At 38.5% G+C, this 13,201-nt stretch overlaps 2 protein-coding genes across 6 annotated transcripts in view; one reads left to right on the forward strand and one right to left on the reverse strand.

The window, feature by feature from the left end:
* The window catches only part of fstl4 (follistatin-like 4), a 227,436-nt gene that overhangs the window by 191,864 nt on the left and 22,371 nt on the right, over positions 1–13,201 (reverse strand). The window contains exon 3 of the mRNA XM_080867745.1: positions 8,049–8,082. Coding sequence (XP_080723871.1) covers positions 8,049–8,082 — 34 coding nt within the window. The remainder of the gene's footprint in view (positions 1–8,048; positions 8,083–13,201) is intronic.
* Positions 1,192–6,016, forward strand: LOC308387589 (uncharacterized protein). 5 transcript variants are annotated; one of them, XR_013969971.1, is made up of 5 exons: positions 1,192–1,343; positions 1,441–2,131; positions 2,226–2,294; positions 2,391–4,158; positions 5,494–6,016. XR_013969971.1 is itself a non-coding variant. In XM_080867748.1 (5 exons), exons 3-5 carry the CDS (start codon positions 1,919–1,921, stop codon positions 2,472–2,474), a joined length of 366 nt encoding a protein of 121 aa, XP_080723874.1. In that variant the 5' UTR covers positions 1,192–1,343; positions 1,441–1,585; positions 1,665–1,918; the 3' UTR covers positions 2,475–6,016. The 5 variants fall into 5 exon arrangements, 3 of the variants coding, with proteins under 3 accessions (XP_080723874.1, XP_080723875.1, XP_080723873.1); XR_013969972.1 differs by having other exon boundaries at positions 2,391–2,572; positions 4,024–6,016; XM_080867748.1 differs by having other exon boundaries at positions 1,441–1,585; positions 1,665–2,131; positions 2,391–6,016.

A 13,201-nucleotide genomic window follows, 5' to 3' on the forward strand; every position in this document is an offset into this window, starting at 1 on the left:
CTCGAGAGTGTGGCTGTACTTCACAGCAAAAGATATAAACTCAGCAGCCTGCAACAAGTGCTTAAAGGTAATAATGTGCAAAGGAGGTAACATCTCAAATCTAATGAAACACATGGCGTCGCATAGCGTTTTTTTAAAAGCCGAGAAATGCCCCGAATTTGATAACTTGCAGCAAGACATCACACCGAGCACATCTACTGCGGGTTTTGTGCCTGTTCTCTGAGTTAGTAACATCCAAGAACCCGAAGAGGAGAGTCTGGCCCCTAGCCCTGCCAGTGTAGCAGAAATGATAACTGATGATGGCAGCAGCGCCTGTTCTTCTCTGGGTGAGTATCTTAGCCTCATAGTTACATGTGGCTGTCTTCTTGTTTGATGGCAGATACTCCCTTCACCCTGGCCAAAAAGGCTAAAATGACGAAAGAAAAAGTGGACAAAATTCATAGGGCAGTGACAAAATTTATAGTCAAAGATCTCCATCCATTTTCAACGGTGGAGTCACCATCATTCAGGTGAAAAATGATGTATTACTCTGACATAAAAAATAGACTTTATAATACTGTAAAGGTTAATATGTTCATAGCTGCTTAGCTTTGTAAGTCTTCTCTAAATATTATAAGTAAACTATATTTGAATAAAAAGGTGAGCTATATGTTTTTATTTTTTATCTGGAAGAAAAAAAATTAACGAAAATTCAAATGCATTTTCTGTTTATTCTGGGAGCTGGTTTATATGTTTTATTTATTTTATCTGAAAAAAAGAATTAAATTTCAAGTCAAAAACACTTTCTTTTTATAAATTTGTTTTTGTTTTTTTAATTCAGGGAGATGTCCTCTCCCCTTAATCCAAGGTATCAGCCCCCATCCAGGAATGATCAATCCAACACACTTATACCTGCTTGGTATTGCGTGGAGAAAAGCAACCTCATCCAGAATTTGGCACAGGTTAACAAGGTCGCTATCACCTGTGATGGATGGAGCAGTATTGCTCAGGACCATTTCCTCACAGTGACTGTTCACTACATCTACAAAGGCAAAATGAAGCAGAATGTGCTTAGCACTGAAGCAGTTTATGAGTCACAAACTGGTCCAGTTGTCGCTAAAGAAATATCAAGCGTTGTGGAGCAATTTCACTTGGGAGGGAAAATAATTGCTGCCACTGTAGACAATGCCTGCAACATGGATGTTGCTTTGAAAAAAATGAGATGCTTTGCTCATGCCCTCAACCTGGCCGCACAAAAGGTGTATGACATTCCTGCAGTTTCCACCTGGTGTGCCAAAATCCGTTCAGTTGTGGTGTGGCTCAAACGTTCATTCTTGAGCTCAGAGAAAAGCAGCGAATCCTGAGTAAGTAGCGCATGAAGTTACATATTAAGAAGTATTGTTATTCATATTACCTTTGTTATAGTAATTTAAAATATGTTTGTGTCTATCTGTGCTTTAGATTTGCCAGAACATAATGTAATTCTTGACGTTAAGACGCGCTGGAATTCTCTTTTCCTAATGGTGGAGAGATTTATGGAGCAGTTTGATGCAATCCAGGCAGTTGCTCTGGATCAACAGCTGAGGAAGCCTATTGAGAAGGACAAGTAAGTGAATGACATGAGCATCACTTGCAAGAGCTAAATTACGTCAGTTACCTTTAACATTGTGAATATTTTTCAACAGGCTAGAAAGGTTCACGCACACTGATTTAATCAAGGCAGAGGAGTTTATTAAGTGCATGCAAGTCCTGTACACGTCAACCATGTGTGTCTCAAGTGACAAGTCACCCACATGCAGCCAAATCATCCCCATCCTGGCCAAGCTGGAGGCACATTTCAGACGATGTGATGAAGACAGTGTTTTCACCTCTTCAATAAAAGAAATTCTGGGGTAGTCTGCAGAAAAGATATCATATACTGTATTTGCAGACAACGTCAATGCGCATGAAAAATAGGGTTACCTTTTTTCATTATCAGCTCCTATGTTATATCTTGTTTTACTTAAAGGATGAAAACCTTCAGAAATTTCTGAAGGAGGCCACGATGATGGACCCACGTTTTAAAGGCAGGCTAGGTGGTGAGGCAGCTACTGACATCTGGGACAGGTTGGAGAAGGCAGCAGTTGCAAATGCCACAGCAGCAGTTGTGCAGGTATTTTCATTGTGTGTGTACAATCTTGTCCTTCTGCATCATGATGTAGTTTCTATGTTGAAGGAATGCTCTTTTACTATCTGTGTGTCCATAGCCTCCCACTGAGGACCCCAAAGCACACAGCGAGGTGGATGATGCTGACATGGACAAACCAGAAAAATATGTAATTTCAGATTTTTTTCTAACACAACCACTACATTCTAAAAGTGATCTTTATTTATTTTGCAAACCTCACACATCTTTTTTTGTTGTTTTTCAGCTAAGTAAAGTCCAGAAGTCACCCTTAGAAAAGCTGTTTGAGGATGAAGACAGAGCTTCAACAGGCTGCTTCTCAAGCGGGTAGAGTCCCCTCAGTCACAGAGCAGGTACAGAAGGAGTTTCAAATATACAAAAGACTACCAGGAATTACCTCTGGACAAGACCCTGTGGCCTGGTAGTGGGGTAAGAGGGATACACTCCCCAATTTATCTGCCCTATCAGAAAAATACTTGTGTCCCAGCCTCATCAACGCCTTCTGAAAGAGTTTTCTCTTGTGCTGGGCATGCCATCAGCCAAGCGCGATGCCGTATAGCTCCATAAAAGGCTAATATGATTATCTTCTTGCAAAACAAACTGCTAAACATCACAGGTTTCATGACAAAGTTTGTGTTTTCAATTGTTTAAGCACTGGTTCCAACCAAAGATGTTATGTTTTATTGACAGAAAAGGCTAACTTTGTTATAATTTTGCTTAAAATAAATTACTGGGAAAAATAAAAACACAAGAGGTTTTTCCACGAAGTTTGTGTTTTTTTATTCTTTAAGCACCGGCTCGAGCACCGTTTAAGCACCGGCACCATTTCAAAAGTACCGTTTTGGCACCGGTATCGGATAAAACCTAAACGATACCCATCCCTACTCCTATTGTCAGCTTATTTGAAGAATCTCTAACCTTGACAACATTGTGTTAGGTACAAAGACCAATTTATCCCTACTAACAATTAGTGAACTTTAGAGCGATTCTTAAGAATTTGGCATGTTTTTTTTTTCTTTGCAGGGGGGGAGAGAAACAGAGTGAGATACAGAAAGGAAAGACCAGGAATTACTGAGCTACATTGAAAACAAATAAACAATCAATCTGATGGTGGTGGCCAGTGCTGACTGTGTTGGGCCTCGACAATAAATCAATTTAAAGTAAACACTGCCCCTAGTCACTAAGTATAATCTGCTCTGGCGGACATTAATTTACCAATTCTTTATCATCAAGCAAAGGGTTTTGCTAACTACTGTAGCTACTGTGAGCTAACTACCTAGCTAGTGTGAGTCATGGATAGGGTCACTTTAGTCAGACCAGTAGTGACAAGCCAGTAATGTTTTGTTAAGGTTACCACAACATCTTAAAACAGATATAATAAAAGTTTACAGTATTTACAGTATCAGGTAGGTTTATACACAAAGGGTTGACAACCTGTTTCATTGTGAAAAGTTGGTATAACAAATTAAGTGTCTGGATGTTAATGTATTCAGCTAAATAACTGGTTATCTTGCAAACAAACTGAAGAAGAATTAGAATGTATCAGAAGACAACAATTTTGTCCTACAAGGGAGTATTCCTACTACAATGAGCCAAAAAGTAAAAACTGACCAACCAGAAAAGAGCTAAAATCTAATCTCCTGCCCACAAAAACTCCAATTAAGCAACATAGGCCTAATTTACAAAGATGGGCAAACTAACACGAGGCCATAAATGCAGAAATCTGCTAATGCATTTAAAGTTTTCCGGTAATCTACTAACAGTGCACTAATTTATAAACAAAACCCAGCAGTTGATTTCAGTAACGACCAATGCAATCTAACAAGAGCACTACAAAAAAAATAAAAAAAATAAACATTACCCTCTGTTTGTGCTTTTAGAACAACCTGAGGCAGCCAAAGGAGAAATTTTTATAAAGAGGCAAACTAAGAAGAGGCTGAGGACTGTGTGGGGTCTGAGAGTCAGTGTCTGCATAAATATAACACCTCATTATGGATCCAGAGAAGGTATGATAGGTAGGTAACAAAATATTACAAACTAAGTCTTTATGTGACATCTGAACTGTGCAGAAGAAGAAAATACACATTATTCACCTTCAAAGGCTGACCCATATGAATATTAGTGAAGTTACTGTTACTGTGCCTCGTGTGTAAATCTACTCAGTATTCTTGATTTTTTTTTTTCCTGCATTCCATGTGATGTTGAAGGGATTCATTAAAGTTTATTGCACATTGCAACATTCAGATAAAAATCTAACCCACTTCTTATGAGTACCATTAGTTGCTGTATTTTGACATTTCAATATGGTATGTAACAGATCCAATACCTCTGAGAAGTGAAAATGAACATGAATGGTATTCTTTCCGCATGCAAGACTGTGGAAGATATGCAGACTTTTACCATTGTTTAATGAGCTCTGTGTAGAAATGTGACTAAAACACAGCAAAGCCACCAGCTTGTTGTAGGAAAACATAACTTGGCTGGATGTAATACCCAGCGCAAGGCACGTCTTTCTCTTGCTAATTCCGACTCCGCTCAGTTAAAGTGAGTTCTGCTCTGTTTCATCAAAATACCAGTATTCCAGAGGACCAGAAATATACCCAGGGCTTGGACTGAGCTAAAATTTTCACATCATGCTCATAGATTTGAGCAATCCATCCCCAACAGTGACAACACCTTTCCCTGCATTCTAACTAAATTTACACTTGCAGCAGCAACTATCATCAGGTGCAAAATAAAACATCTTTTTTTTCAGCTTTGAATGAATGATGCAAGTAAATTACCTACTGCAAGCCTTAGTAAATCATGCTTGTATGATTTTTTTTAAATACTTTCCTCCCAAAATTTGACACTGTGTTAGGGACACTCCTACAAATACATATGCAATATTGCCTGTAGCAAAAACATCTGTTCATCCCTTTCATTCAGAAAACTGGCACCGATGTTTCGTACATCATGACTGACTGACTGAATGTCTTTAAGCTTGCCTCTTGCACTCATACTAATTCAAAACCTAGTAGCAGTTCTAGGATGTGGCCAATCCAGAAAAGAAAATGCATACATTTGCATAATGTCTTCATCAGATCAATGAGCACAACTAACACTCTACTACAAATGTTCCAATTGACTCTCGGCACTATTTAATTCAATCACATATGTCAAAAACAGGCCCCTAATCCCTCCAACTCCATTTTTATTTTGATAAGTCACATAAAAGTGAATATAACTGAATGTACAAATGTACAAGAGCAAATACATGCAATGCAATCCTAATTATTTGTATGTTTTTCATTTAGAAGCATTAAAAAGTGACCTTGTTGAGGAGTAAATATTTAATTTATTTGATTCAGGAGAGAGAGAGACCGCAGTCAACCACTGGGCACTGGTAACAAATTATCACAATCTTCAATCAATTACTTTCATCCTCCGGTGCTCCCATCAATTTCCTGCCACTGCATACCTGTTAAGAGATTTTCTACATTATACACTATAACCAAATCTCTATAATACAATATAATCAAGTAGGCCTTATATTCTAACCAAGTGTGCCTTATATTTCGTGTGTTCATATATTTTCACATAACCAAGCCTATTGTTGAAGAATCAGCTAACCAAGTTTATTGTTAAAGAGAACATAATGCATTCCTTACTTAAGTGTCTGAAATGTTTGAGATGTTTTGACAGCATGATATAATGATGCATTCTTTCCTATAATGTCTGTGATGTCAGATAAGCATGATATACTTCAGTATTTTAATCCCAGTGTGTGAAAGATCAGATAAGCTGATTTAATGTTTAACCTCTTCCCTGACTGTTAAAAGAGGAAGTACTATGTAACCCATTTTTGCCTTATAAATAAAGCAGCGAGCCTGTGCTCGGTGTGTCTGTCTTCTCAGAGAGACATTCACCCGTGCGCACGTTTTCTAATTACTCTCTGAGTCGGTCTGCAGTTGTCTCATTTCTCTTACTTGTGTTTGAACAAATGTCTACCACTGACAATACCAAATACGTTTTCTGCCAATATGGGTTTATATGTGCCCTGCAACCAACTGTCCAGGGTACACCCCACTGTTTACCCTATGACTGCTGGGATAGGCTCCACCGCCCCTTGGACCCTGAACTGGATAAGCAGTTAAGGAAATGGATGGACGTATGGATGGGTTTATACACTATTCTGCACATTCATTCAATTAACGCTAAACTTCTAAAGCTTGAAATATGTTTAACTTTGTCTAGAACCACCTTACTGTTTGTTTTTTAATGAGCCATCAGCGTGGGCCTCTGCTTTTCAATATGTGCTTTCTATATGTCAACATGAACATCTGTGATGAGAGGTACAGCATATGGAATCGCCTGTCATTTTTAGCCACATAATATAGTGTTCAAGGGGGAAAAAAAGAAATCAGCTAATAAACATCTTTGGTGGAAGATAAATACGAAGAAAATCCTCTGGGTCACGTTTAGGTTGAATAGAAGCAGGCACAGATAACTGAGACAGCAACCAGACTGCATATCATAATGGGCCTAATGCTTACAGATGAAGTCGCTTGTCAGATAGGAAGCAGTCAGCCAGGAAATATTGCCTTTACAGTAACTTCCATACAAACTGCTCAATCTCACTGCCATGACTCCAATAGCACAGAATATCATGTGTGAATGCTTGGGCCATTTGTAACACACACACAAGCACGCACGCACGCACACAAAAAGACTTCATCTTCATGAGCATTGCAGCTACGTGTCAAACAACACCTTTCACAACAACTCAGCCAGCAACTCAAATGGACTGAGTAAACAGAGAGTAAAGCACTGAAAAAAGGCAATGTAAAATAAACACTGCAGACTGCCAGAAAATAAATCTGAGGTCTCTGCAACAACTTGTTCACTACCTGTACCGAGGGATGAAACTATCTCGTGGCACTCTTTAATCATCAGTAGCATTGCAAACATAAAAATGTATTGATTGTGTTTAATTAGTTTGATAGAACAGCTGTGCAGAACTAGTCCACTGGTTAAAAAACAAAAACTGCTGCCGGGTAAACGCGAAGGGTTACTTAAAGACAAGCTTCACTAATCACAAACATACAGGCTGATAACTAGTACTATCAAATATTGATTTAGGATCAAAATAATGGTTTTGGCAGATTAACAGATTAGCCAGACCTGATGCCCATGAAAAAATCTCAACCGTACTTCTACTAAAACTCAACAGCCAAGCTTACAGGGAAGGTCAAAAATGTAAATGATCTTTGTATGGCTAACTGAGCAATTACTTCATTGTAAAGCAGCACACAAGTCACAAAACATTACTTACTCATTTCTGACAGGAGAATAAAGTGGGTTGGCAGCCATAATTATTAACCTGACAACTATATTTTTTAGCTTACTGACAGGGTGTCATTTTGAATGAGTGACTTCAGGTGCTTCTACTTTCTATTTGTTAGAGTTCACGAAGGAAGGCAATACATAGTGCAGTCAAGTTTATTATTATGATTATTAAAAGTCTTCCTTTATTTGAACTATGCTTTTCTTTCCCCAAATTCTGTAAGCTAATGCTTGTCAGGCCCTCAGCTAGTTGCTAAATAATCTCTTGATAAACACAACAACTGAAACGCTTTCAAAAATGCAAATCTGCCATGCTTTCAAACACTTCAGTATAGTACAGTGGAGCAATATATGTCACAGTTACATCATTATCATAGCTTTGCCCAAAACTGACTGCATGGTTCATTTTATGGGAGGCATTTAGATTTGAATTACTTTCCAGCAGCATTTCCTAGTAATCAGAAAACTAAAGTGTATGTCAGAATAACAGAAGAAGAAGAAAAAAAAGATTTTGTAATGGAGCACAACATGGCATATTTTGAAAAATGCTGTTTGGTTTGAACACAGTAAGTGTACTCACATTGATCAATGTTCCCGTCTGCTTTCCCCTTCTCCTGCAAACAGAGAACACACACAAAACTGGTTATTACAGGCTTGGAGGAGTGAGACAAAAACAGCCCTTTCTGCAGCTTTTTGCAGACCATTCGTTACCATGCCTTCTTTTCTTTTCTAGGCTAAGTGAAAGATGAGGGCAGAAAACAAAGGTGAACAGATGGAAAGAGAATGAAAGGAGAGTCAGAGTGGGAATGAGAGAAAATGCTTGAAAGATGACAACAGAAAGACGAGAGGACTTTCACTAAACTGGGTACCAGAGTCAATTTAATCACCCTAATTGGAAACAGACTTGCCAGCAGGCTGTTAGAAGGCAGGTGTCACCATATTGTAGTGGAATGTTTATCCGGATGTTGAACAGTCGATACCAGCAGGATAAACTGTGATTTATTTCCCAGTTCTATCAGTGAATCTGATATTTAGATGCACTTTTAAGTTAGTCTCATCACCTTCATTCATGGCATTCCAAATATGCTAAACTAGCGTTTGGATGATGAAATTAGGAGCAATTATGTTCAGCTTTGAGGTACATAAAAATCAAATTTCAAAGTTAAGCAAACCAGGTGCTGAACATGTTGGAGGAGAGGAAAATTATCCTGTAGCATAACTGAGCAATGGCAGTGGTAGAAAAGAACATCTGTGACAATATTACGGCCTAATATTTAAACGGATGTCAAAAGCAATGAAAGCATTAGGTGCCATGCAACACAAATGAGAACAGAAATATGTAAAAGTAAAAAGAAAAGCGGGTAACCATGAATTAATGATGGCATAAATGGAAACCATTTGGCGTGTGAAATGGTCGAGCTCAAAAACATCATACTTTTTTTCAAATTTTGCTTTTAGATGCAATCGAGCTGACCCGTACGTGCAAACTATGGGCGTGCTTTTAGTTGTCAGCATTATAGTGTGCGCTTCGTGCTTTTTAATAACCGATCGCTGGTGTTTACAGCGCAAGGTGCATGAATTGTACCTCGGCTCGAGATGCAATTTCACGTACGTGGGTAAAACAAAAAAAGATCGACACGCTGCTTTAAAAATAGAACGGAAACACGTCTTCCAATGCAAAAACCCCTTCTGAAGAAGCCAATACGAGGCAGCAATTGAATTGTTGTGACATTCTGCATTCTCGTCCCTCAGTGTGGATGTCACTGGTAATGAGGCTCAGTGATAAAACTTGCGTGCAACTGCGAGGCCTTCTTGGCTTCCCAGGAGACCGAGAGCCTCACGAGAAACGCAGCAGTTTTAGTAGCTCCTGTCATTGCCTCTGCCTCTGTCTCTACATCTCTATCCCTCTCTCTTCCCTCCCTCTGCCATCTGTCCATCTTAATTGCAGACGTGCTTCCTCATCATGGCAGGATAAAATTGAGTGTGCTCATCAGCACCGCCTTCCATCATCTCGAGTGCTGCTGTTTGATCAATTGATTAGAGAATCAAACCAAGCATAGAGGTGAAAGAAAGGCTACGTCTTTCTTTCTAAAAATACTGTCCGCTTGTTACAGTGGCTCACCGGGGTTCTTCTTGCTTGCCACCATATTTTATACATTCAGCTTCGGGGGAAATTAATTTAGTGATAATGACGTTTACTGTGATTTGATCGTGCAAAGTAAAAACCAAGTAAAAGCCATAAATAGTGAGTACTGCATGCTTTTAGTGGGTGGAGAAATGTAAATAACTACCACCAGAATTTCATTTGAGCAAATAGGGCAAACCCACTGGGTTTCAATTAAGGAGGATCTGATGCTTTTCTCTGCCATTTTTCCTTTGGTTATAGAGGCTGATTAGATGGCTGTATTTTTACTGGAAACTCCTGCAGATTATGTGATAAGACTATGAAAATGCCACAAGACACACACAATAGGGGAGACAGAGGATTCAACACATTTCAGCATCTCGAGCCTGAGGCTGTTTGCTTGACTTGCATTCCCTATGGCTTATAGCGCAGATGTCTCTGGCATTATATAAGATGTACTATAAATAATATTTTCATATATAAGACAATATTAGAGTATGGGATTATTAAGAGTATTCCACGTAGAGTCTTGCATTAGCAGTTCTTTGCTGTCATATGCTTCCAGGTCAGTTTATAGATACTTTTGAGACAACATTCCCCTAAAAATGTTTCATTAGGCTAGTCCCATGTAACTTGATAAAGTTCATAAAAGTGACACATTGTGCTGTTATGAAGGAAAGGATTCTGTAACACGTTCGCAGCATCCTCTAAAATGTTTACTGCAGAAAAACCAGGGAAGAAACTCAGCCAAATAACCAAGAAAAGCAGTTTTCACAGGTGATGAACTCAAACAGTTAGTTAAATAAATGCTAGCCATTGGAGAAAATAATTTCAACCAATTCCAAGTGCCCGAAAGAAAAGAGTCAGAGTATGCAACTGCCACACAAATTATTTTCTAAGTATCATTTTTCTGGAGAAAAGAGTTACAGTAATGATGGCTGTATGATAAACACCACTGTTACAATCTGAAGAGGGTGGAGGAGGATTTAATATCTCTACCTCCAAGCAGCAAGTCATATCCATGGAAAAGAGAGCACGCAAGCTGCATTGATGTGAGAGAAAATATAAGCTCAAGTACTTCTTAGCTTATATTGTAACCTACCATAGGAATAAAAAGCAGGGGGTATTATTCTAACAACAAATGCTGTATGTGTGCAGAAAGACTGATTAAGTTTATTTCTTTATGTTACACAACTCCTTTGTTCACAAAGGCCAGAAACTTTTACTGTGAGACAGATTTCTTCATTAAGAAAACAAAACAAAACTAGCACTAGTTTACTTAGAAAAAGAATAATAACACCGGTCACTTTCACAATTACACAGTCTTTTCTCCACAAACTGCTTTCCAGCGATGTAAAAGAACGTTTAATATGCTTTTAACAGCAGCTCTCTGCTACACAGAAATAAGCTCATTTAAACTTGGAGGACATTCTTCTTGTTAAAAGGCATTTTTCCCTTCCTATTGTCGCCAAAGTGCTTACTCATAGGGTCATCTGATTATTGGTGTTTCTCTGCTTTCTCTGTATTATTCTCTTTACAGTATAATTCACCAAGAGGAAACCGATGTTGTGATTTGGACGTGAATAAATAAAATTGAATTCAATTTACATTACAGTAAATAGGGGGCGTGTTGAGTCTCTGACAAACATGAATAAATAAAGCATCACCTGGCTGGATTTTTATCTGTGCAATAGCTTTTCGTACTAAATGAGCAGTCACGACACTGTGAGCAGACTGAAAATAAAAACTGTGCTTCTAATATTATGGTATTGGTATCACAGTTGGCTTCATATTTGCATTTCTCAGTACTTTTTGTTGCAAAGTTTAAATGTACAAACTGAATAAGAAGGATTTTGCCTGTGCAAACACATCTCCGAATGCAACATGCTTCCACCTTGGATGCCATTTAAACACCCACACGAAACAAGAACCTGACACTGCCGCCACAGAAACTGACATTTTGTGGGAATGCAATTTGAACAACAGGGCAATTCAAGCCAAGCAGTGCCCGTTATGAAGTCTACTTGAATATGCTTTCTCCTCAATCTCTTAAATGTGTTGCTATCCAGGCATCTTTCACGAATGCGCCCACTTTCATTCTATACATCTCTCTCAAACTCCTAATTTTAAACAACAACAAAACTTTTTGCTGGAATGTGATTATTGAAGACCAGCTCAGCATCGTGGTTTCAATATACAGAGACAGAGATAGTTTGATGAGAAGACATTTCGATGATACTGCCTGAGGACACAAAGAGAACCAGGAGAGGAGCAGGAAAGGAGAGCTGAATCGCTGTCTGTTCTCCTACAAGAGTTCATCTATCCACATTCAATAGATGATCCCTGATGTTTGTTGCTTGGAAAGAAGAGACTTGTCTTATCTAACAGCAATTCATCAGTGCAGCAACAAGCCACTTAACGGGCTTAATGAAGTGCAGCCAAAGGAAAAAGGAAAAAAAGAATCAGACTCTGGCAATACACGTTATGAAGCGGTGATACGTTCACAGGTATAACTTTGATTATTTTCAAATGGAAAAAAAAGCCTGACAAATTCCAACATGTCTCAGTATCAGATGGAGATGGAGCAGCTTTATGTTCCAGCAATACTCACTGGCAAGAACAACTCTCTCAACCCTTCCATTTATTACAATTTCCCCAAGCTTCAAGTAGCAATTATAAACAACTGCTTTCCTAGAAGTTGGATTTTCTTTATATATCAAGAAAAACCCTATGGGGAGGACTCATTAATCAATATGCTAATCAAGGGTTGCTAATCAAGTCCTTATAGAAGGTGCACGAGAATAGGTGCAGTAATTGATTTTCCACTGCCATATACCACAATTTCTTTCACAAATAACCTCCAAACTAAAACCGATAAATCAATGCTGAAAACGCAACTGGTGCTGAGTGCATGTAACTAACACAAGTGATCTTTAAATGTAGCTGCTGATTTAGAGACTGAAACATAAATTTCTTGTGGTTTATCCTATTTGACTGTAGTATATGTAGGCTGATATATATTGAAACTAATTTTTACTGTACATATGTAACAAGTAATCACTTTTTCTCATGCTATGCTACGGCAGGCCAGGTAGGCTCCAACACAATCAATACCTAGATTGCACAGTTTCAGACCTAAAATATTTTAATAGTTGCAAGCATTTGCTTTTTTTTTTTATCCAATTATTTGCAGCTGCACACTTCAATTGAAGAAACTGGAAACAACCTCAAAAAGCTGAAGCTGGAATTATGCTTTTTGATGGACTTCCAAGTTAGACATCTGTCTTAAAGAAGGCAGACACATTCAAACTGACTGATGTTCTTTACCAGATGGTTGTGCTGAGCTTCACGAGCTCATTCAGTATCCCCTACCACTGTAATTGTAGTAGAGAATACTATTATTGCTTCATATAAAGGCAAGCATTGCATATGTTGTGCCTGCCTGAAAGGTTTTCTTCAGCTTTGAGTACAAATTATGAGGAACCAGCCTGAGCAGAATGTGAGCTAACCCTCTGGGGACCGCAACAAAATAAAAAGTAAAGCTCTACGGGTTCAATTCATCATCAAAATGTAAATGAAAACTGGAAATTAAAACACAAAAAGAGAAT

This window comes from Rhamphochromis sp. 'chilingali', assembly GCF_963969265.1.
Source record: "Rhamphochromis sp. 'chilingali' genome assembly, chromosome: 19".
NCBI lineage: Eukaryota > Metazoa > Chordata > Actinopteri > Cichliformes > Cichlidae > Rhamphochromis > Rhamphochromis sp. 'chilingali'.

What these genes read in the sequence shown, in the direction of transcription:
- LOC308387589 (XM_080867747.1), top strand. Translation starts at nt 1,919, where the DNA reads ATGCGCATGAAAAATAGGGTTACCTTTTTTCATTATCAGCTCCTATGT. An exon ending in CCACAGCAGCAGTTGTGCAG is followed by an intron (nt 2,132 to 2,225) that starts GTATTTTCATTG and finishes GTGTGTCCATAG; the next exon opens with CCTCCCACTGAGGACCCCAA. An exon ending in TGGACAAACCAGAAAAATAT is followed by an intron (nt 2,295 to 2,390) that starts GTAATTTCAGAT and finishes GTTGTTTTTCAG; the next exon opens with CTAAGTAAAGTCCAGAAGTC.